Source organism: Marmota flaviventris, chromosome 7, assembly GCF_047511675.1.
Source record: "Marmota flaviventris isolate mMarFla1 chromosome 7, mMarFla1.hap1, whole genome shotgun sequence".
In the NCBI taxonomy this organism is placed as follows: Eukaryota; Metazoa; Chordata; class Mammalia; order Rodentia; family Sciuridae; genus Marmota; species Marmota flaviventris.
In genome coordinates, this window is record NC_092504.1 from 122,006,217 (window position 1) to 122,032,501 (window position 26,285).

Consider the following 26,285-nt stretch of genomic DNA (forward strand, 5'->3'; position numbering starts at 1 on the left):
GAGGAAGCTAAAATATTTAAGAGATTTAGTTATTCTGGAGATGACCTAAAATTTTTAAGTTCAGTGTTTAGGGAATACAGACCCCTTTAAAAGGAGCAAGGATAGTGGATACATTAAGACAACCATGAAAACACATCTCAGGGATGTTTTTAAAAAGAAAATGTTCAACTGTGCTGCAAATAGGTACTTGTGGCTTGAGATAACATTCCCTGCAAAAGCAATAGAAAGATTTTAAAAGGTGCTGTATCTCAAAAATCTCAGACAGATGTGGCCATCTGCTCTGGAAAGCTGTACTGAAAAACTCAGACAGTGTCTGGGATGAACAAAATAACGTCAAAGGTGTCTAGAGTTCAGAAAACTTAAGAGGGTGAAATATTTCTACAGTACAAGCAGAACTTGTATATTAATTTAAAAATATGGACACATTTTATCAAGTGAAGAATAAAAAGCAGACACCTGCCGGACATGGTAGTGCATGCCTATAATCCCAGCAGTTCAGGAGGCTGAGGCAGGAGGATTGTGAGTTCAAAGCCAGCCTCAGCAAAAAGTGAGGCAATAAATAACTCGGTGAGACCCTGTCACTAAATAAAATACAAAATAGGGCTGGGGTTGTGGCTCAGTGTTCAAGTGCCCCCAAGTTCAATCCCCGGTACCAAATTTTAAAAAGCAGACACCTGATTATCTAGTAAGATGTATAAATGCATACCTAAAAATGTGCATATCCAAACTATTAAAAAAATATTTTGTTTCCTATGGGAAAATGGTTCTATCTTACATCAAGTATATTGGTAGTAGATACCTGTCATTTCATATTAAGCTGCACTTAAAACAAACCCTTCCCAAGTATGAAGAATTCTACTAATGAGATAGAGCTCATCTCCCATCATAAAAGCTGAAAATGACAACCACAGACTTTCCCAAACATCTTGTAAAAAGATAATGTCATCTAAATTGATCATATATTCACACCTAAGACTACTAGCTAGTGCTTCAAAAAAAAAAAAATAAAGTCAGTGAGCTGAGGCTGGGGCTATAGCTCAGTGGCAGAGTGCTTGCTTAGCATGTGTGAGGCACTGGGTTTGATCCTCAGCATCACAAAAACAAATATTAAAAAAAAAAATTCCTGTAAGATGGTAGCCACTACTCCAGTTTCCAGAGGCAGCAAGTCTTCCAAGAGCCCCAGGCACAGTGCAAACAGTATCTACACTCTCCTGCAGTGTCTTCTCCAAGTCAAAAAAAAAAAAAATTAAGTCTATATATCACCAAAGCTCCATGATGCAACTTTGAGTGTCATTCCTGGTTCCCAAACCTTTTAAAATCCTGCAGTCTTTGATAAATCCCCTTTCAATGCAGAACAGCTAGCACTTGTCACCGAGAAACCAGACCAACATAGGCTTAATATTTTTTAAACTTTAAAACTGTACGAATGACACTGTCAAAATGCTTTCAGCACTATTTTTGTTAAGTTTCCAAAATAAAATTTTCCCAACTGAACCACTCGTTAGTACTTACATTACTCTCCATGGATGCTCATATTTTGTTACCCTTCTCCAAATAGCCAGTGGCTACCCTGAACTGTATCTTCCCCCATCAATCTATGCTCAAGTCCTACTAAGATTAAAATGGCCAATGAAGTCCTCTCACTCTTTTAAAACAGATGGAATAATAGAGTCAAAGATTCTGACATTGATAAAAAATGAAGAAGTGTCACAATTTTGTTAACAGCCATACCACAGTGAAAACTAGGAATCCACTGTTTTCTCACTTGGGATTAGCCCTAACCAGTTCTATCTTTTAAATAATCTCCATGTGTTATTGATTATTCTCAACCATACAGGATTGATACTTTCTCCCTACCCACATTAAATCAGGAAAGAAAATTCAAGGATGTCAAACCTGAAGCCATTTTAACGTCTAAATGAATCCTTGTATGGCATTTTATTTTAAGCACAGCTCAAGATAATATAATCCACCTCCATACGAGAAAATAATGTAAAAAGCACATTAAATTTTATAGTAATGGTTCAAAATAAGAACTAGTGAGAATTTTAATGAACCCATATACAAAGCACTAACTTGGGCGAAGGTGCTATAAATTAACTCTACCGAGTTTGAACTTGAAAATTAGGAGTCAATTAATACAAAACTGTTCCTTGAATGCCTGGTCTTTCCGCCCACAGCAGCTTCACTTAACAGTGCAGAGCTCATATTTGCATAATATGTTTCAAATTTACTAGTTCATTTACCACACTTCTGCTTTCACTGAGATAATCCAAGGATAAAATGTCCCCAGTAATAGGTTTTTAAATAAACTTTCAATCCTGAATCCTAAAACAAAAGGATGGGAGCAAAAGTTCTGACCAAAAAAAAAAAAAAAAAAATTAAGTCTATATATCACCAAAGCTTAAAGTGCTCTTTACATCTCTTCTACAAAAGAGTATCTTAGGACTTGTTTACACCTACTCCTTCCCCATTCCCCCCAAAATGAAAGTTAGTATCAATTTTAAAATAATTAAGAAAATTTTATTTAGATTTTTTAAATGAAATAACCTCTACCCTAAAGTTGTTTTTTTTTTTTAATTATGCTTAGGAAAAAATGAGAGTCATAACAAAACAAAAGCTACTAAGTATTTTAGGAATGAGTTAGCCTAATAAGGATGCGTAGATACTTAACCTCAATCTTCTTTGCTTGTGCTCTAAGGACAATAGGGTCCTTGCTTCTATTTTTTTAAAAGGTTGGCCAGAACATTATGAGAGTGAAGTTATAAAACCATAAAAGTGAAGAAAAGTCTGTCAGAACACTTTAAAAGTATCATGAGACAGATTTTGAGATTTAGTTTTTTTTACTTTTAAATAAAGATAAAATAGACATTATTATTGATGTATATACATGACTATATGACCAATGTGATTCTGCAACCTATACAATCAGAAAGATGAGAAATTATACCCCATTTGATTCAAATGTATGAAATGTCAAGATCGTTGTACTGTCATGTGTAACAAAATAAATGTCTATGGGGAAAAAAAGAATATTTCTTAAATGAATAGTATTATAGTGTCATAGCTAGAAATGGAATCTCAAGCATAATAAGGCAATAAACTCTTGAGAAAAATATTAAGAGCATCTTTGACCAATGACAAAAGACTGGGTCTTCAGTCCTTCTGAAATACATAAGCTACTGGAGTGGAGAAAAGAAAGGAGGTGAGTGGAGCCAAAAAGCTCCATCAGGCTACCAGCAGTAGCCACCATCTTGGACGAGAGCCTAATTCATCACTGCATCCCTACAGCGCTACACAGCCTTCAGGCGGTATTTAAAACTATTTGTCTAATGAATCAAGACAGATTCTCCCATATACTTAGGTGACACAGAGCAGTGAGTCTGCTGGGCATGGTGGCACACATCTGTAATCCCAGCGGCTAGGGAGACTGAGGCAGGAGGATTGCCAAGTCCAAAGCCAGACTCAGGAAAAAAAAAAAAAAAAGCCAGCCTCAGCAACTTAGCAAGGTCCTAAGCAACTCAGTCTCAGTGAGATCCTGTCTCAAAGAAAAATACAAAAAGGGCTGTGGCTCAGTGTGGTAAAGCACCCCTGGGATCAATCCTGGTACAAAAAAATAAATAAAGAACAGTGAGTCTATATAAATGACGGAACATTTCCTGCTGGTAACAGTCACCAATGAACATTATGTTAAGTGACCCGACACATTATTTCTGACTTAAAACTGTCCATTTTTATGTCAGTTGGGGTCCTCTAAGCAGACACCAAGAAAAACTTACAAATATAAGAAATGTTTTAGGGGAAACATTTATGAGAGAAAATCAGGGGTGGTGAGGCTAGGAGAGCCACCAGATAGCATAGGAGGTCTGACCCCAGGAAAAGGGGAAGACAAGGAAAGCAGGCAGGCTGGGAGGTGTGTTCACCCAGAGTGGTTCTAGGAAAAGTGTGGTAGGGCCACCTGTCAGAAGACTGTCTCCCTGTCACACTCAGTCACTGGCTGTGGTCAGAAGGTGGGAGTCATGGCACTCACACAAATGCAATGATGCGAGATCGGAGCAGCTGGGCCTGACAGTCAATGGTCAGTCTCCCTGCATCGGAGTTTTTCACACTATCATGGCCACGGGCATTCCCTTGGACCTCTAACCCCACCATGAATTTAATGCTATCTTTCATTGATTATAACATTCCACAATAAAGCAGAAAACATTCCATTATGTTGTATACTACCAAGAAAAGTGCTAATGAAGTCTTTATACTGTAGCTTCTTAACACTTTGCACTTTTATTACTGAATAAGTTCTTTGAGAGTTTGGAGTATCTTAACCATAAACATACATAAAAAATAAGCTAACTACATATGTTAAGATACTTCTAGAACTTCTTCACAATCCAATTCTGGTTCACATTTCATCTTGGTCACCAAAATCTGTTTTTCCCCATTTTTTTTCTGTGCCACAGAAAACATTGGAGACGCATTATTTCCTTAAGAGGGCCTTCACTGTGGCATCCAAGATTTTCTTCCATAATAGCCTTAAGTCACCGATCCTTCTACTTCCCTTGACCTAATCAGAATGTCTCAGTAGAAGGTTTTCAACCACTGCCAGACTCCTATTTCTTCTTTACGTGGTTTTTAAAAGGTATGCGAACTAGAAGACTGAGAAGCCAGTTGTCCAAACAGGCCAGGAGAGGTACCACCCAAATTCCTGGTTCTTCATAAAGTTGCTTTGTGGACAGCAACTACACAGGAAAGGGTTACGGGTGTACCTCAGTAGTAAAGCATAGGCTTATTAGCACACACAAGGCCCTGGGTCAATCCCCAGCACAGGCACACACAAAGTGTAGGAATAGTATTAAATCTTAGAGACCTGAAAACAAGGTATAATGTCTTTAGGATACCAGAAGATAAAAGGAAGTCTATTTTTAATCTCTGTCCCCAACTTAGCCACAGCATGTCACTCCACCTCAGTGAGCTCCAATTTCTTCATTTTTATTTAATAATGTGGTTAAATATAAGTTTCCCTAAGTTCTCTCTCAACTGTTTTCAGAGGCCTTACCACTGAGTACTTTTATGACAGAATCTAAAGAATGTTCCTAGGTGTCCTGGCCCACCCAGAATATTTTCCCCATGAAACACATGCAGCTAAACTAATTTCCATTGACAGAATCACTCTTCTGAATGAGACAATTAAATGAATGGGCTGGTTCCAATCTGGTATCCTTTGAGGTATGTTTGTGTTTGGGTGGGGAAGGAAGATGAGTCCAGAGGCAGCTGATTCCTAAGAAGCAAAGAAGAGGCCCCAAGGAAATCAAATACAGGAAACATAGGTTTCAATGGGGAAGTAGAATGTGGCCATGACAGGCTGGGAGGCCACAGATGATGATGAGTCACCAAAGAGGACACTGAGTCACAGGGCAAGGCCTCGCCCAGAGAGAGCTCCAGGAAGGAGTCCAGGCCTCCTGCCCAAGACAATCCTCACTCATTCCAGAATTTTTATTTGAGTAAGTCTGTCATTGCTGTAGGATTCTAGGTATATCCCTGACAAGCAAGTTTTACAACAGCATCTGAATGAATTATAATGGGTTTATGAGAAAATAGGACATTAAAAAAAAGCAACATTGTCAAATGATAAAGGTCAGTTCCAAGGAGAAAAGTCTTCCTAAAGCTAGGTCATGGATAACAAAGCAAATATAATAAAGCAAATATTTTTCATGAACAGGCATAAGATGGATTTTCCCATTCTGAATATGCCTGCCAACAGAAACCCACGTAAAAATGTGTAACTTTATCTGTAGAAGTGATTAAAACAAGTTTGATATAGCTGTTTATTATCATTATAATTACTGTAAGGTCAAACTAAAAACATCTTTCCAATGGCATCTAGCGTCATAAATAGTTATCACCATAATGGAACTCCAAGCAATATTAAACACAAATTAAGCAATATAGAAATGCCCAACAGCAGAAACCTGCTCTATTAAGTCTCAAATCCTTTGGAAATGCCAGGTAAAAGCTTTGAAAGATTACTTTAACCTCCTAGGAGACATGAGATCATCAGAAAGCAATCTCTAGTACATTCAACTTCCAGACAGATCGAGCTCTGAGGCAAGGATTGCCAACCAAGATTTCAGGGCAACCAAGGCCAGGGGCCTTGATTTTTAGAAGCCTCATAATCACCTGGAGGGCCTATTAAAGCACCAGCTGGCCGAACCCACCCCAGAATTTGATTCAGTAGGCTTGGGGCAGGGCCAGAGAATAAGCAATTCTGGCACGTTCCCCTTTGATGCTGTTGGATCAGGAGTCAAGCATGGAGAACAACTGTCTAGAGCATACTAAAGAAAGAGTATCATGAAATTTTTGCCAAAAGTCAAAATAGTATTGTTTAAAGTGGGTTAAATCTATTTTAGTAATATTATAAAAACACTAGGGTTTTTTGTTTCTACAGTGCTGGGATTGAACCCAGGGGCACAATGCAGGAATGCTACTTTCCCAACCCTTATTTTTTGAGACAGGGTCTCACTAAGTGGCTGAAGCTGGCTTCAAACTCGCAATCCTCCTACCTCGGCCTCTTGAGTTGCTGGTATTACAGGTGTATGCCACTGCTCCTGGCTATAATATGCTCTTTAAATAGGGAAGGGGGCAATTTGGAACACAGCAAAAAATCATTGTTAAAGAAAAAAAATGATATGGAAGAGATTGAAGACAGTGAATGAATGACGAGAAAGGAATGAACTGGGGCTGGGAAGGCAAGTATGGGCCTTTCCTGTGACCATCTTCACCACAGGGAAAGCCTCAACCCTCAGCAGCTCAGGACCTTCTCAGGACATGTTAGCCAGCAGGTGTTCTCTGACTGGTGTTTTCACAAGGGTGAAGTATGAGTTGGAGAAAAACAAGATGGAGTAAAGAAGGTCTCAATGGACTGACGAGTCTGTCTTCCAAGTGGGGAAGGAACACAGCAGGTGGTCAAGGTGTCTTTGGGCCCCATCTGGCATGCCTGGCCTTCCCTCTCCAGGCACACTCTTCTCTGCAGCTTCCCTCACCTCTGGCACTCACACCAGAGCTCCGCTTTCCACCAGAATCCTTAGAAACTGAGCCATGATTTGCAGAATAGTGAGAAAAATCGCAACGATCTGTTAAAAGGACACACGTAAAGAGTGCCATACAATCTGAAGGGCTTTCTGGAGAGCATATAAATACTGCTACACTACTTTAAGTGTCAGACTCCTGGACAGCTGCCCACCTCAGGTAAGTACAACACGTCCTGCCACGCCAGAGAACTTTGCCAGGAGCTGGCAGTAGAAGAGCACACAGCACTTCCTCAGAGAACATGCGCAGGAGAGAGCACAGTTAATTCTGGCCACCAGCTGGACCCTGCTGGCTCCACAGAGTTACTTCCACAGTCAAAGCTGGCAGCAGCATCAGTAAAGACTACTCTCTTTAGAGAACTGTTTTGAAGGCAATATTGACATTTTAAAGAGCTAGGCATACCCATTCAGGGAAACTGGACTTCTGGGTGTGGACGGAAACAGTGACTTCTTTTCTTAGACTGGTGCTTTTTGAACTTATCTCTCCAATAATTCATTTTTTGGTTGGCTTTGTTTTCTTGTTTTTTTGTGTTATTTTTTCATGTGCACCCTAGGGATTAAACTCAGGGTCTGAAGCAAGCTATGCACGTGCTTTAGACCACAGTCCCCAAATCCATTTTAATACCACAGAACTGGACATGGGGGGCGGGGGTGCAGGGATTCAAATAGATGCTTTCAGTCGGACCAGTTTTCCCCTCAAGGAGGAAATCTCCACTACCATTCATCTTTGCTTACCTGGCTAGCTCTGATTCACCCTCAGGATTCGCCTCTCCAGGAGGCCTGCCCTGAATTTCCAATACCTTCATTACTACAAAAATTGCCATCTCCCCCAGGGGAAGCCAACTACTCAAGGGAAGGAAACAGGTCTTTATCTTTACAGCCTGTGCTTGGCACATGGTGATACTGGAACTAAATACAGCCTGCTTGGGTATACCCATGAGGCACGTGAATATATATAGTTTTTGGCTCAAAACCAACAAGAAGTGAAAGGAAGATAAGTACAGCAGGGATGAGGGGAGGAAAAGGGAGGAGGGTGGGGATTAAAATCAAATTCCTCAAATGTATGACTTTGTCAAAATGAACTCAAATATTACATATAATCAGAATACTCTAATAAAAAAAGGCTACAATTAAGAAAAAAAGACTTCAGTTTTCTGGGTGAACTCTATATGAAAAAATACATGTACACATGATATTTAATTTGTTGTCAAAGAAATGTTTTAAGAGCTCAAAAACTAGGATGGTAACATAACGAATCACCAATGTACCCAATTCTCATTTTTAAAAGTTATGAACATTTTGAAAATCTATTTGTTCATCCTTATCTCGACATTTAAAATATATTTTAAAGCAAAAATAAACATAAACAACAGGAACTTGTTCCAGATTGTTGAGCTTCCAGATAGATGACTTTATCCCCTTAAAATATAAAGTCCTACTTAACATTTATTTAGAATATAGAAAACTAAGTTATTTGGCATCAATCTTTGCCTTCTAAAGCATATTGGATTTTTTTAAATTTTAATGACTCGGCCTTAATTGATAAATACCCAATTATGCTCCACCATTATTTAATTAGGAGTTCAGGAAGTACTGAGCCAATTACTTTTAGAGAACCAGCCATCATTAGAATTCTGTTTCATTTCTTGGAAGCCACCTTAGACTGCTTCTACTTCCATCTGACCACTGTCATTTTGCATTCTTTCTTTCATCTGTGGCTTTTAACATTCTGGATTTGCACACATTTTAAGTAAAACAAGTTTTTAGAAATTTCTCAGAATGCACTGACATCCATTTTAGCTATTTCAAGTCCTTCCTTGTCGCCGTGTTCAGGAGACACGAGCTTGCAGAACAGTCCAAAGGCACTCCCCTGTGTTTCCACCCCACAAACTCCCAGCTCCAATGATACACCTTCCCATCTTCCTCACAGTCACAGGCTTAGCTGCTGCCCTCTCTGTGGCGGCCACACTCAATACCTTTGTGATTACCCTTAGTCCATTTTCACCAACTTTTTCCCATTACTCCCTAGGACGATGCTAGAAATTGCTTTAGACAGTGTATGTTGAGGTTGAAGGCTGGTGTCTCGGAATGCATGAGTGTTCAAAGGTATTTGAAGAAGCAAATACAGCCTTAATGATTCCACACAATTCTCATGACTACCAAAACAAAGTGATTGCTGACTATATCGAGACACCAACAACATCATATGGGTTAAATGTCACTTCAGCTGTTATTAATTATTTTAAATCATTTAGGAAAGTACTAAAAGTTTTTTTTTTTTTTCTTGTCAAGGGGAAAAATAAGAACCTACAGATTTAAAGTGACTTAGAAAGTTAAACATCAAATGTAATTCATTTGGGTCTAGACCAACTGTTAGTTGCGGGGGGGGGGGAGAGGGGAGGAGACAGATTTTCAATGAATGTGAAGAAAATGTGAACATGATTCAGTTACTAGTGCAATTAAGAATTATTGTTTGCTGGTGATAAGGATGCTGTTGTTTAACACTTGTCACCTTTGGGAGAAATCTGCTGAGCTATTTGTGGATGAAAGGAACCTGGACTTTCTGTCAAAACAATGGAGGAAGCAATGAGGAATTCTGGAGAAATAGGATTGGCTGAGAAGCAGGTTGCTGAGTGTATGTAGTTTCAATGTATTTTCCCCTCTATTTTCATAAAAGCTTGCAATTTTCAAATTAAAAAGGAAGAGAGCATTACAAGTGTTCTGTAAATCCTCTCCTTGGCAGTAGCTGCTCTCCACTGAGCTCCTACTACCCAGCGGATGTCTCTGTTCCCAGAAATAGGTTGCAACACACTGTGCCATTCCTCTCGGGTCCACGGTCATCGGTAGACACCATCCTATTCTCACTTGTACCCTGCACCACGAACCCAACCTTATTGTCCTGGTCCTACCTAAAACAGACCCTACTAACCACCATCACAGAGAAGATTAAGTCAAGTAGGCATCTAACACAGCTCCAAGAACCATGCCATCTATATCATACAGTCTAAGACCATGTGACACTCTGACCTTATCAATTCATTCCAAGGAACATAAGACAAATCAACTATCAAAATAGGCAGTGGTCATATGGTATTTGCATAAAGCTAAATCCAGCCCACTCTGCCCAGAACTCTTCTTCTGAAGAGACCAGGTGGATGCCTTGTACTGTCCTCTGAAAAGGCCTTTGGCACTTTACCATTCAGGAGTTAACATAGTGGGTCTTTTGGGAGATTTTTTTTTTCTTTTTTTTGGGGGGGGGGGGGTACCAAGGTTTAAACCCAGAGGCACTTAACCACTGAGCCACATCCTCAGCCCTTTTAATTTTTTATTTTGAGGTCTCAACAAGTTGCTTAGGGGCTTGCTAAATTGCTGAGGTTGGCTTTGAACTCACAATCCTCCTGCCTCAACCTCCTGAGCGGGCTGGGATTACAGGCATGTGCCATGGCGCCCTTACACTTGATCTACTTCTGATTCTCACCCTGCTTTATTTCATTTTGTAGCACTAATGTCTGCCCCAGAATGTTTCTGTTTTGTTTATAACTGCCCAGGACCTTATTATATTTATTCATTATCACCTCCTCTCCCTAGAAGGTAATGTCCATGAAGGCAAGGACTCTGACCTGTTTGCCTCTGTGACCTCAGATTCTAAACAGTAACTGGAACGCAGAAGGAGCTCAATAAATATTTGCTGGATGCTCGGGGTCCCAGAAAAGAAGCAAATATCCAAGAGTGCTGAGGGAAAAAAAGCTGACACTATTTACAAAGAATCCTCATCACCCATGCGCACCAGTTCATACAATAGAAAGATGTCATAATGCCATTTTCTCCACTATCACATTTAGTCTTCCTTAAATAGTTGAAAATCCAGTGACTACAGAGTAACAACAATAGCTGTCAATGTGTGCCTAATGGGACCACAATATTTTTATATCCCCTCTATGAAATTTCCAACATTCACCAATTATCTCAAATTATATTAGGACTTTCAGAGCACATTTGTCACTTTTTAAATCAAAATCAGTATCCTCTTAGCCTAGCACTGGGATAAGCAGCTGTAATTCTAGCTATTCTGGAGGTTGAGGAAGGAGGATCACATGTTCAACCCAGCATGGGCAGCTTGGCAAGACCCTGTGTTAAAATAAAATTTAAGAAGGGATAGGAAGTAGCTCAGTGATAAAGCACTTGTTTAACACCTATAAGGTTCTGGATTCAATCCTAAGTGTGCCACCCATACCCCTGCCCCCCAAAATAAAAATTACCCTCCTCTTTTACTTCTGCCTCTACTATTATTCTACCCAAAAGAAATCCCTACCAGCCACCTCCTGAGAAATTAAAACATCTTAATGAGCAAGTCCCTGGGATCCCCTACACACACATGCGCGCGCGCACACACACACAGCTCTCTGAAGCTGGCTGCAAGTTGGGGGTGGGGGGGGGCAAATTTCTGATGTTTTTTTCATGTCCCAGCTCTCTCTCTCATTTTGCCATGTGATTGTTAATTTATAAATGAAGAAGCAGAGGCACAATAACTTAAGGTACTTTAACACTATCTACCTTAAAAAGTTGATGTGAAAATTAAATGACTTAATAATTAGAGAAACAGTCAAGGTTAACTATCTTAACTTTCATGGTCAACATCAGTATTACTACTGCATCTGAAACCATCACACACTTACACTTCAACAATTCCAATTCTAGGTAGTGCTCCTTCTCAAGAACCTAGTAAAAAGAGTTTGTTTTTGGTTTTGCTTTTGTTTTAAAAGGCTGAAAAAACCACGATGAACAGAGTGTGTCATATTCCAGTAAATCTTGATTGACTTAACAAATGTCAACAGGAAGAAAATGCAACCTTTTAAGACAGGCAGGCAAATATTATTCAATATCCTCCAACTTCATTGCCAAGCGCATGTTAAATAAGATCATCTACTGAAGCTAGTCACAGAGCACCAGGCACCTGGGGGCACCTGATAGAGGGGGACATTCTTGTTAGTGCTATGATCACAGCTTCCATACCAAGTGGGACTGCAGGGACTTCCAAACTTGAGTTCTGTCCTTCCCCACAAGGCCTAGCAACCCGCAGAGCTATGAGTCAGGCTCTCACATCACCCCACTGTTCCTCTGCCCCTACAGAAGCTTTTCTGCTTTTAGGTTTGTAAAATGTGAAGGCTCTACATGTGCTTCTATGAAATGGGATTAAATAAAGTGTTCAGCTACTAACAGAGCTAAGAAGCACCCAAGCCTACGTTTCACAGATGAAGATACGGGGCTTTGGTCAAAAGGTCCAGACACCTGTCCCGGAGCCAACAACAGTCAGCGTCAGAGCGGCACTAAAAGGGGGGATCCCGAAACCTCATCCATAGTTCTTCCCATTAAATGCCCTACTACCACCCCCTGCCCTAAACTGCATCAGAACTTCTACCAGATCCAGTTTCTAAGCCCAGACTTCCCTCCGCCCTTTGAAATCTGACTTGTTAATTTAAATCTCTCTCTACTTACCATAATTTCTCTCTGTTCTTCCAGATTCTTCAAAAAATTTGAAAATTCACGTAAGGAGGCATCTGCAAAGAGAAAGGAGTGAGTATCTGGTGGCCACAGCAGAGGGAAGCAAACCAAAGGTCTGTGCTCATACCTATGCAGCGCTCGTCATCAGTCTCAGCATCACCAATGAACTCGAACTTGAAGTCTCTGAGTGAATGAGCAAACTTTCGCTGGGCAGCTGAAAGATCTAGAAAAGGAAGAGACAATGATTACTTGGGGGCTGATTTTAAGTCAAGGCTTAGAAGATGGGCAGAGTTGCAGAGCGCCTCTCCACCCAGTCCGCGAAGGCCAATCCTACTCCCACCGCCCTCAGCCCGGAATTCTCTCTGGACACCTCTGTTGATTCGCCCATGCGCTGGCACAGAACAAGTCACTGAGAATCGTTTACTCCCCCCTCACCTTCACCTTCCCAGGTCTGATTATTTCACACCATTCCCCTAAAGCACTGTCCTTGATGGCTCAGGTCAGAACTCACTCCATTTAAGCTCAGGATCCACTTAGGGCAGACACACATGATAGTACCTGGGCCCTCAAGGAAATATGGCTGCCAGACACAGCATGGAATCTGAGGGTCTCACAATCCAGGGTCAGCCACCCAGGTGCTCTGAACCAACTGCCAAATGACCCTTACGGCCAGAAAAACCCAGAAGACTCAGAACATTTAAAAAAAGAAAAAAAAAAAAAAAAAAACACCAACAACAACACAGCATTGGGGGAGGGGGTAACTGGAGGACAAGACAAAGTAGGAGAAAAATTTATGTAAAACAATTACAGATGTCAATTCTTTTCATTAACAGTGGAAAACTCTATTCTTAACAGCTGGGGGTGTCACTCAGTGGCAAAGCACTTGCTTATCAGGTAAAGGCCTCCATTCCACCTCTGATACACCCCCCCACACACACACACACACACCCCCCCTAAGCTCACTAAGGTTTAGTGACTTGCCCAGTGAGACAATTACTGAGCTGAGGATATAGCTCAGAAGTAGAGCACTGCCTGGCATGAACAGTGCCCCGAGTTTGATCCTCAGCACTATAAAAATAATAAAATAGGTGAACATTTATTTCAATGGCCATTCCCAATGCCAGGTTGTTTGCAGAGTGTTATCTTCATTCAACATTCTCAAGAGAGATAGAAAAATGGATTATCTCCACTTTTCAAATGAAACACTTAAAGCTAAGAGATGTTAAGTGATCTGCACAAGGTTACACAGCTACCACAATAGTCAAGGACTGATTTTATTCAAGAGCCATCTGTCCAAAGCCCACGCCCTGACCAATACATTAGCATTCTTCTGATCTAAAGCACTTTATAAGAATCTGCTCAATGACTCCCATGTTTCCCCCAGCTCCTGTCTCAGCACAATGAGGACATTATGTTAAATTTCATATCAAGAAAATTGATATGAAATTGACATTTGTTTTGCTGGTTCCACATTTGTTTTCTCTTTAAAATTAAAAAACCACTGAAGGACCTAAATGGGAAAGGCAAAACTGTGAAACCATTAGAAGATGGCACAGGATTATAATTTCTTGTCCTTGGAGGATGGAAGAAAAGGACAACCAGGGGGACTGCAAGCCTGGCAGGCACATCTGCACCATGTGACTTTGCAGCTCCTCCCCAGGATAACTAGTGTTTCCCAGCCCTTGAATCTGGGGTGGTCCCATGACCAACAGAATATGGGGAAAGTGGCACTGAGCCAATTCTGAGCCTTCCCCTCAAGAAACTTGACCCACCTCTGCTCGACTTAAAACTGTCCTCCATGTGAACATGCCCAGGCCTGCCTGCCTGCCTGCTGGCTGATAAAAGTTGTGTGGCTTGGTCACCCCTTGCTGGCCCAGCAGTTGGCTGCAAACTGCAAAAGCAGTCTCCCTGCACATGCGTGAAGGCTGTCCAGAGGTAAGAGCTACCCAGGCTGCAGCCCACGTTGACATACGTACATGGCTGCTGTTCTAAGCCACTAGGTAAGAGGCGATTACTTACAAAGAAAATAGAAAGCTAGCGTAGAAAAACTAGTCAAATTTGGGTTCAATTAAAAAAACATTAAGCTGGGGCTGTAGCTTCAGTGGTAGAGCGCTTGACTTGCAGGTGTGAGGCCCTGGGTTCAATCCTCAGCACCACATAAAAATAAATAATATTTTTTTTAAAAAAAGCATTAAGCAGAACTTGAATAGGCCCTTCCTAAAAGGATCTGAAAGAATCAGGTAGCCCAGAGATGCAGGAAAAGGTACTCCAGTCACCAGCAACCACTAAAGTGAACATTAACACCTCAAGACACCTCAATACACTCATCCAATCAGCAAGAGTTAATTCTGGCAATTCCAAGTGCTGGTGTGACCATGTGGAGGAACCAATGCTCCTACACCTCAGAGTAAGAATTAGTGTAACTCCTCACATTTTAAGGTGTGCTGCATTTTCTAGGAGAGTGGATGATTTCCTCCTAGGTAAGTTCATTTAAAAAAAAAAACAAAAAAAAAAAACCTCATGCCATGGGTACTTGTTAACACAGTACACTAAGAGATCCACAGCAGACCCGATCACTGTAATCTCCAGATAACAGGAGAAACAAAATATCTGCCAGCAGCACAAATGAATTATAGTATGTATAGTCATATGCTGTAAAATAAATAAACTCACGTATCACCACAGATGAAACAATTTGGAGGGGGGAAACGGTAAGACAATAGCGTTGACATAGTATAGTTCTCTTATATAAAGTTCAAAACAAGCTAGAGTACTTGACAGGTTGTTTACATGGGTCACAAAATCTTAGGACAGTCTCGAAAGCCATGCAATGCTTACCTCTGGGTACAAAGGACAACAATGCGGTCAGAGCTACAAAGGTATTAATATCGCAAAACCCCATAGACCGCTAAGGATAGCTGCATTATTCTTCAAACTGTATGTTGGTTTCATATAGTTTTTTTTTTTTTTTTAAACACCATAACTACCAGGGGTCGGGGCTGAGGGAATGCTAGGGATTGAACCCAGGGCCTTGTGCATGCTAAATATGTGCTTTACCACTAAGCTACATCCCAACCCCAAAATTAAATTTTAAAGACATAACAAGCCTAACGCATAGCTCATTAGGCCCTTCTAAAATAACTCAGTTTCCACTGTAATCTAGGCAGCATGCAAGCACTTTCCAAGATCCAGCCACACTGGCCAGCTCTTGGCTGACGTGTCTCAACCCATTCCAGGTAGGGATGCTTCACCTTGCTGCTCCCTCAACTCTGAGGCTCAGGTCAGGAAATGCTCCCCCTCAGACCAGCCTTTCCGAAACAGTGCTACCCCATGCCCTGAGGCTCTCTACATGCCACTTGCATCTTCACTTACTAGGAATTATCTCAGGCAACACGTCCTCAAGGTCATCCTCATTCCACTCTCAAATATCACTTCCCTGAAGCAGTAACGGACAGCATTGAGACTGTCTATCCCTGAAACTCCTCAAACAGTTACCATTTATTTAGAGTGGAAACATTTAAAATTCTCCAGTGTAGCTGTTTGAAATATATAGTACATTATGGTCACTATGGCCACCTTCTTACTCCTAATTGCAACCTGCACAACCCATTCCAAAGGGAAATGAGTTTCTCTAAATGTTTTCTTCCAGTAGGTTCAGGTCTGTTGTAAGGAAAATAAAGGAAACAGACACAAGATGCAGAGGCAAGAAAAGAATAGCTGCCCCTCCAAGCAGCCACGTTTATTTATATCAAAGAGTTACGCTAGGTCATTAGTGCCATGACTACATTAACATTATTACTTTAATCCTAGGTGCTGAATATCTAAGATCAAAGTCCAGGCTGATAAGACACAAATCCTCTTCTAGAAGGACATTACCATAGCAACTAGATACTGCACCTGTATCAGTTATCTTAGCTTCAAGGAGAACCTGCTGAGCACTCCAAGTGTGGGAAACAGAATGCCAGTTACCCCCAGGAGTTTGCTCACCAGAGGAATGATTCCCTGGTCAGAATACCTACAGCCTTATATTTAAGTCTTTAACCCATTTGGAGTTGATTTTTGTAGCTGTTAGATATAAGGGTCTAGTTTCATTCTTTTGTGTGTTAGATGTCTTTTCAATAAACGGTGCTGGGAAAATGATTATCCTTTCTCTGATCCATGTTCTTAGCAAAAAAAAAAAAGTTGTAAATGGGTGTGTTTACTTTAGGTGCTCTATTCCATTTCATTGGTCTTCTTGTTTTATGCCAATGCTGTGTTAGTCTGATTATTATAGCTTTATAGTATATTTTGTTGTCAGTACAATGCCTCCCACCTTGTTCTTTTTAGTCAATATTGCTTTGACTGCTTGGGATTTTTGTGGTTCCATATGAATTTTAAGATTTTTTTTTTCTAGTTCTGTGAAGAATGTCATCTTACAGGGATTATACTGAATCTCAAGGGTCCTTTTGGGTACTATGGACATCTTAATATTGATTCATGTAATCTATGAACATGAAATGTCTTTCCATTTTTTATCCTTTCTTTCTTTCACTGATGCTTTATAAATTTTCCAGGGATCTTTCAATTTTTGGGTGAAATTTATACCTACATACATTTTTTGTAGCTATTATAAATGGGATTACTTTTTCATATAATTTGCTTTTGATGTATAGCAATGCTACAATTTTTTGTTCCTCTTGCGTCCTGTAACTTTGCTGAATTTGTTTTATTGGTTCCAGTAAGCTTTTTTGGCAGAGTCTACAGGGTTTTCTATATATAAAATCATGTCATGTGAAAACAGTGACAATTTTACTTCCTCTTTTCCAATTTGTATCTTTCTTCTTGCCCAATTACTCTGGCTACGAATTCTAGTAGTACACTGAATAAGAATTTTGAAAGTAGGTCTATCTTGTAGATCCTAGCAAGAAAAGCTTTCAGCTTTTTCCAGTTGAGTATAATGTTGGTCTTCACTGTGTTATGTTCCTTCTATACCTAATCTCTAGTATTTTTGTCAAGAATAAATTTTATTAAATGCTTTTTCTGTATCTATTGAGATGATCATATAGTTTGTGTTCTTCAGTCTGTTAATGTGGTGTATCACATTTCTTAATTTCACATCCATGAGATAAATTCCACTTGATCATGGTAAATAATCATTTTAACATGCTACTGGATTCATTTTGTAGCATTTTGTCCAAAGTTTTGCATCTATGCTCATCAAGGATATTGGCCTGTAGTTGTGTCCTTGTCTGGTTTTTGTATCAGTGTATTGCTGGTCATACTAAAAAAAAAAAAAAATATTCCTTCAAATGTATTCTGTAACTAAAAAATAGAATTCATTCTCATTTAAATATCTGATAGAACTCAGAACCTGTTTGGTCCTGGGCTTTCCTTTGATGGGAGACTTTTATTACTGACACAATCAAACTTGGTATTGGTCTCTACAGTTTTCCGTTTCTTGATGATTCATCCTTGACAAGGTCTATGTACCCAAGAATCTACCTACTGGGTCTCTTCAGGCTTTCTATTTCTATATGATTTAATCTTGGTAGGGTTTAGTGTCCAGGAATTTGTTCATTTCTTCTACATTATCAAATTTGTTGGCACACAGCTGTTCATAATGATTTCTAACGATCCTTTGTACCAACTAGTTTGAATTCAGCTTCGGAGAGCCTCCAGATCCTGGTTCAAAGTGTCACTGCTTGCCCTCGATTCTGTAAATGAGAAATGATTTCTAATAGGAGAGTCATCTATATATTAATAGCTTTTAGTTAAGTATGAAATATGAAACAAATGTAGGTGCTTGGTCAGAGTGGCTGGAAAGCCCGCTTAGGCTGCTCCATCTTGAGTGAACTTCCAGGAGCACTCTGGGTATGTTATTTGGGTGTGTTATAACATCTGAAGTTACAAGTCCTTGATCCTATGGTTGTTAACTATCTTCTACAACTTCTGACCAACAACAAAAGCACCAATGAGGACACCTGGAAAAATGTGGCATGTTCTATAATGGTGGACTTGAAATGGAAACAGTGAATGAATACACTGTTTGCACTACTCTTAAAGTACAGAATTCTTTACAAACCATTGGATTCCAAAGCCTTTTTTAAATAGAGAAACTGTACCTAGGAGTTCACATTCCTTTTCATGTAGAGACCGAAACAACTGGATTATCAATAATGCAAAGGTCTGCCAAGGAAACTGCCCTCCACTCTGCACATCCAAACATGTCCCGAAATTCGTCAATGTTTTATTTAAAGAGGAACAGGGTAGAGATGCTAAGAATTTAATCTCTCTCATGCCAGATTCTTGCCAAAGAAATAATGCTGATGTTAATCCAAGTAACTTGGACATTAAACAAAATTCCTCTAGGGTTGTGGATTGGCTTCATAATTTCATGTTTTATGAAACCAGCAGTAGCACTATATGCAAGGATAACATTGTAGATTCTCTGGATCAGTCTAAAGAGAAATTAACTCATTTTGTAGGTTTTAAAAAAATCATACAAACACCTTGTGGGCACAAGGCTAGTGAGCACTGGGCTAATATAGGCCCAAAGGCCAAATCACAGGCATTCTATTAATAGCTCTCAGGCCAATTGTCCTGAAACTCCTGGTGCCCTTAAGGTAAAGTATTCCTGGCCCTAACTCTAAATCCAGCCCACCTGGTTTTCTGTGTAGTGTGTTCAACACATGTAACATCTAAAGTCACTAGAATGACTTGAAGTGACAAATTTATGAAGTAAAAGAACAATCCAAGCCCACAACGGTGAACATACCCCAAAATAATTCCATAAAGCTGGAGTGCAGGGCTTAAAACCCAATATGGCATATAACAGACAATCGGATACTGATTACCAAAATTACCAATCATTAAGAACCCTTCAGAAAGGGGTGGAGTCCAACAGGCAAGTCCTCACTGGATAATGTCATCCAGCCTTCCCTAAACCACACTACACACTTCTACAGTACTGCATACATCTTGCAGAATCAGAATCGAATGAGCCTAGGTACTGCAGAGAGGGAGACAGAACATGCACAAAGGCCACTACATCAGAAGATGATGCTGGCAATCACCTAGCCACAGATTCCTTTTTCTCAGACAACATATACAGTAAGAACAGGAAAAAAAATAAACAGTTAACACTTAGGCATTTGTTCCCAACAGCTGCTATAATAAATTACCACAAATACAGTGGCTTAGAACAACAAATTTATTATTATAGTGCACAGAGGTCTGAAGGCTAAAATGGGCATCATGGGGTTACATCCAAGATGTCATCAGGGCTGCATTTATCCTTAAGGATTTGGGGTTCCACCAATCCCCACCCCATTTCTTTACTATCCATGAGCTAAGCAGCCTTCTTCTGCCAGGCCCTCTGCCATGATGTTCAGCCCCACCTCAGGCCCAGATCAATGCAAACTGCCGACCATGGACTGAAACCATGAAGTCAATTCTTCTCTACTTCAAATTGTTTATGTCAGTTATTTTGTTCATAGCAATGAAAATCCGATGCACACACCTCTGTGAGAAATACACAGCCCAGCTGTTGAATAGCACACCCAATAAAGGCAGCATAGGACATGTATTCATGCATGTGCATGTCCATGTGTGTCTGACGATAAGGAGAAGTGATTAGATATGAAAAAGAATCCTCAGGCCAAGTTACTCTCAACCCCAACTTCTCTAATTCCACTTCATAGTAAACAAGGATGGGGGCTGGGGCTGTAGCTCAGTGGCAGAGCGCTTGCCTAGCACATGTGAGGCACTGGGCTCAATCCTCAGCACCATATAAAATGAAATAAAGGTATAAAAAATGTTAACAATGCATAAAATGGCATCTTAAGGAAAAAAAAATAAGAATGGCTGGACCCACACACATTATAATGGCAAGATAACATGCTGAAAATTAGAATGGCCTGGCCTTTCCAGGACTGTGCCTAAATATGGGTGCCCAAAAACTGGTGGTCCTATTCCCTTATTTGGCCACTCTTTTACTTAGGGTCTTAATTTGAATATCTCAGACTCCCTGGTTACCAATGGCCTGATTACTCCTAGTTTCTTTACCCATTGGCCTCACATGTTTAAGGTATCTTCCAGGCCTGTGGATCCACTCAGATTTCAGGTTCTGGCTTAAATTAAAGGATTTTGGCAGATAACTTGATCTCAGAAACAATTTAGTCCAGTGGCCCTCTTTACAGAAGAGGAATCAAAGGCAACGTAAATTAAGAGATGGTGTAGTTTACTCAAAGGAAAAAGGCTCTGTACCATCACAAACCCAGGTTCAAATACTGGTTCCATAGCAGGTAAGCAGCTTTGGACCAAACATGTAAGCATCATTTATAAATGGAAAACAACCAGAATGTCACAAACAAACACGTCACCTCCCACTTCTGCAGCTCAAGCAAACTCCTTGACCCAGAGCCACCACATCTTACAGCTGACAGGTAGTGGCACATCTGACCATGCACTAAATTCATTAGGGGTGGAATAAGGATGGGCAGCTGACCCAAGAAAGCCTGGTGCATACATGCTGTGAGAATGAGTTGGGTGTTCCTGTTCTCCTGTACTAGAAGTTAAATTGAATTCTCCCCAAAACTCATATGTTGAGGTCCTAAACCCCACTACACTATGGACACAAGGGCTTCACAGAGATCCTCAGTTAAAGTGAGGTCATAAGGGTAGTACTAATCCAATAAGACTGGTGTCTTTATGCAAAGGGTAAACATGGACAAGAGACACACACAGAGGGAAGACAGTAGGAAGAGATACAGGAGAAAGATGGCCTGTTTTACAAGCCAAGGAGAGGGGCCTGGAACAGTTCCTTTCCTCATGGCCCTGGGGGTGGTGGGGTGGGAGGGGACAACCCCACTGATACCTTGGTTTTGGACTTACAGAATTGGGAAGCAATAAAAATAAATTTCTGGTGCTTATGTCCCATGGTTGATGATATTTTTTAATATTTTTTTTGTTGATTTTTTTAATATTTATTTTTATGGGGTGCTGAGGATCGAACCCAGGGCCTCGCATGTGCTAAGTGAGCACTCTACCGCTGAACCACAACCCCAGCCCCTGATGGTACTTTCTTTCAACAACCATAGCAAACTAACACCATGATTCTGTTAGTAGAAATGTAGGAATTAGGGTACGGTTTTTAAAGAAATATAAGAACATTATTTGCAAGTATTGTTTTTAAAGATTGGGGTTGTTAAGTTCAATGACAAAACTATATTACTCAGACATTTTAGAACTAAATATAGTAACTTGGCAATTGGTTTCCAAAACGTCCTAATAAAGGGGAAACAGAAAAGTCCACAGAAAGGAGTAATGTTATCTTTTTAACCATAGTATATTTGTAAAGCCCAAAGTAAATATTAGCAGGGATTTGGAGATCAGGTGTTCATTTGACCTAATAAAACGTGAGCTTTGTCACCATTCTGCCACTGGAGTATCACCAATGGCACAAATGAGAAACCACAGCTGCCAAACAAGGCCAAGAGTACAACTCCTCCATATCTATCCAACTCTTTAAAAATGTAAAGAAAACCTTGAAGGGGGCGGGAGGGAGAGACTTCCCTTAACAAAGGGACCCCCCAAAAAAAAATCCTTCTGGGGTCCAAGTTGAGGCAGGATTACCAGAATTTAAAGTTCTACTTGCTTAGTCCAGCCCAAAGAGTCATAAATGCAAGTAGAACAGGGCTTCTGTCCTAAAGTAGCTCATGACATAGATCAGAGGGAAACTGCCATCACACTGCATGTGGACCGAGAGGTCCAAATTACAAATTCCACAGGGTTTCCTCAGAAGACAAACTCGAGAAACACTGCATGGAATGTGGGGGAGGGGGTCCAGTCTTGAACAGTCCTTTAAAAAAAAAAAAAAAAACAAGAAAAAAACCAGGTACAATTTTGATCACTGTGAACATCAGAGGAGGCACTGAAGGCATTAGGAACAACAGGAGAGGAACCCATTGGATGGGAATCTGGACTATACATATTATGTGACCCAACAAGAAGGACTAGACACACCTTAAGGCTGATGTAAGTTAGAACCTTATGAATGCAAGGACTGAAGACTCAAATAATGGAAACACAATTGGGAAGCCCATAAAAAGGTGAAAAACTTGCAGTGATAAAGAACTTGCTATACAGCTACATCCTGGAATCTTCTCTCTGGGCCTCCACCCTAACACAACTTGGCTTCTGAGTGTTTACTTCTGTCCCTTTGTCCCCTACCATTGTCACATCTCTTCTACTCCATATGAATCCCCGCTGTTGGAACAGATGCTGACTCAGGGTCTGTAGCCATGTCACTACCTCCTAGGATACCATGTGGCATTCTTTCCACAGCTTCTCCATTTTTTTCCCCCACAAGTTAAATTTCTCCAGAGAATCCAATTAGCCTGGTTTCTTTCCCACCAAAGGCCACAAAAGGAGCCGCCTGGGGTCTCACCCAATCCAGCCAGCCTCCTCAGGAGATGAGGGAGGGAAGTCCCACAGGCCTGAAGAGTCCTTCCTCCTCGACAGGGGCTGTGAGCAACACAGGTTCCTGACAGGAGCTGTGAAGGGACTGGCAGATGCCACCAGTGGCCACTCAGGTATAAAAGGTCAGGGAGCTGGAAAAACACCCTTTAAAACCAAAATTATTTCTGATGACTTTACTACATTAACTCATTATACCATACCACCACCATCACCCCCAAAAAAGCAAGCCCTGAGAAGAATCATGTCCATCTAAAACCCTGCCACAGGCAGGCCCCGAGTAGAGCCAGTTTACCAAGAGGAACTATGCTCAATGTGAAGAAACTAACACATCATGAACCAGAAGATCACTTCAAAGGCAGTGCTTCCAAATGGTTTTGGTGTGTGCAGTAACCACCTAGTATTTATTTATCACCCCTAAAGGGCTGATCACTGTTCCAAGAACAGTGTATTAGTTGATTTAACCTTCACCATACCCAACTAGAGAGGCATTTTTACCCTTGATATTTTCCAGATAAGCACAAGGTGGCAGAGAGAAGGCATGCCATGTTAAATGGTGGAGCCAAGGATAGAATCTGGGATCAGCTCCCAGTCTAAACCATCGCGATGTTCTGCCTCAGCCCAGGGAACCAAAAAAAGTAAAAAGGGGGGATGGGGGGGATGGAGGATGGAGGCAAGAAGCAGAAAACAGAGAAAGGCATTAGACTTGAAAAAGTCTAGGATGGAGTGCCCCCAGGGTGGCTGAAGTTGCTGCTGGCGGTACACTCAGAAGGTCAGGAATCTATCAATTTGGCTTACTGCTAAAATCACAAGGTCTAGAACAAAACCAGACACAGAGGAGATGCTTTAACCCTTGTTCCACTAATGAAGGGATGGAGCCTGTCAACATGGACTCAGGAAGCTGTCCTACATCTCTTGAGAACCCTATACTCTGGGATCTGCCCTCAAAGATCAAGGGTCACCAGGAGCTTTCTGTCTGGGATGCCACCCTCACACCATCCTGCAAATACCGCGGAGAGCCCTGAGGCATGATGGCAAAATGCTGTACTTGGATTTAAGTTTTGCACAACTAGACTCAGAGCTGCATCGCTACCTCAGGCCCTGCACATTCTCTGGCTGAGCCTCAATCTCCCACAAATCAGTGGCTCTTCCCTACCACTTGCCAGATTTTGTACAGAGATGTAAAAATTAAAAAATTAACAAAATTCTTTAAAAACTTAGAAATTGTACATAAATCTAAGACATATTCAGCCCAATTTCTGATGCAGAAGTTAGAATATTATACCTTTTAGTTCATGGTTACCAAGTTTCATATCCTAAAAGTCAAGGCAGATTGACAAGTTTCTGTTACATCTATTAAAAAAAAATGTATGCATACAGTACTTAAAGAGAAACACTCATGATAATTTTACAACATGATTAACTGTATTAATCCCAACCTTTGAAACTTTGACATTTTAAAAACAAAGTAATATTAGGTATCTTTTGGAAAGACTATCTCAAAGAAGCTCAGCCAAGACCACAGCACAATGACTGGTGTCTTCTAAAGTCAGCCTCTGGCTCACATGCCAGTGTCACCAGCATCTAGCTGTGTGACCCTGCATAGGCTGGAGTTTCTTCATGGACAACTTGGGAATGACACTGAATTTTGCATAACAATTCATAGGAAAGGAAAATAATGAATCAAAGATTACTAAGTTATCCTGTCTGGGAGACAGTGAAGGCCGACCCGTTAAAAAGAAAAAGGGAAGTCAAGAGAAAGCCAGTTGAAGGTAAGGGAAAAATATAATTGCACTTTAGATATTTCAAAGAATAGCAGGTTAAACAAAAAGTTCATAAGTAGTGCAGATAAAAGGTCAGGGCCAGAGACTGTCAATTATCTGTAAAAATGAAACCAAAGTAAAATAAAGAATGATTTTTAGAAGGATAAAGTACAGAATATCTAGAGCTGAAAATAGAGAACCATAAAAGAAACTCACAGATGCAGAAAGGAGGAGGCAGAAAAAAATGAGGCACAAAAAGAGTTCAGAATCATGAGAAGGCACAATGCTGAGAACACTCGAAATACAAAAGAAAAAAGAAAACAATTTTTTTTTTTAAGTCAGATTTGGCAAGAAATAGTTCTCTGACAAATCATGTTTGATTCTTCCCATTCCCTTAACTCCCTCTATCTACTCGACATACAAAATACCCTCTGGGTCTGTTCACTTCTCATCTTGGCTGTAAGTACATCATCCAACTTACCATCATCTAACTGCTCACTCCGCCTCCACTCCCCTGCTCCAATCCAATTCCACATAGCAGCAAAAGTTAACTTAAAACTTAAATTGCATTTTCTTACTCCATTTGCTTAAAACCTTCAATATTATTCTGTTGTATGTAGGACAAAGTCCATTCTCCCTGCCAGAATCTAAAAGAACCTGTAATGATCTGGTCCCTGCTCAACTATACAGAATTATTACCTCCTAGGTTCACCCAGCTCGGGCTTCCCCAGTCTCCTTTCTCTTCTTAAGGGGAAAAAAATAAATAAAAGGCATATATATGCCATGTTCTTTCCTTCCTTGGGGCCTTTATATATGCTTGCAGTGCTCTTCCGCCACTTTCCCCAAACTCAAAGACAACTCAATGAGAAAACCCCAGCATCCAAGCTCTCAGTGGGCTCACCTTGGCCTGCTTAATAACTGGGACTCCATGATTATTAGATGTATATACAGCAGACACGTCACCACAACATGGTACATGCAATGTACAGCTCCTAACTTCGACTAGCTTTTGTTATAATTGGTGCGTAACTGAAAAAGTCACACAAGGACGAACTGTAAGAAATAATTTTGTATACAATTGACCAAAGATCCAAATGCTGGACTGGGGATATAGCTCAGTATTACGGCACCTGCCTAACATGACCAAGGCCCTAGATTTGGTCCCCTAGAACCACAAAAGGAAGGAAGGTCATATGCCTTTGAATTATATTTTCCAGTTATAAGTTTGTATCGCTGCTATGCTAGATGGAATTTTATCATCAATTCCCCATTTCCCTAGACAGATATACAACTAAAGAAAGGAGGCAGACCTTCATGAACTTTTTCTGAATCTTTAGTAACTTCCAGGCTCCTGCTCAAAGGACACTGAATCTGAGGCAATGTTGAATGCTTCCAAATGGAAATACCAGCTTTCCTTTTCTTTTCACACAGACTGACAAAGCAAAGCTACCTTGTGTCTTCCCAATTACATGTAAAATGTGGC

General features: G+C 40.5%; 1 protein-coding gene across 3 annotated transcripts in view; it reads right to left on the reverse strand.

Annotated features, from left to right (window-relative positions):
• Arhgap10 (Rho GTPase activating protein 10) overlaps positions 1-26,285 on the reverse strand; it is a 288,733-nt gene that overhangs the window by 205,370 nt on the left and 57,078 nt on the right. For all 3 annotated transcript variants that reach the window (XM_071614633.1, XM_071614634.1, XM_027926721.2), the window contains exons 2-3: positions 12,712-12,807; positions 12,579-12,640 (exon numbers count right to left, since the gene is read on the reverse strand). In XM_071614633.1, the coding sequence (XP_071470734.1) occupies positions 12,579-12,640; positions 12,712-12,807 (158 nt within the window). The remainder of the gene's footprint in view (positions 1-12,578; positions 12,641-12,711; positions 12,808-26,285) is intronic.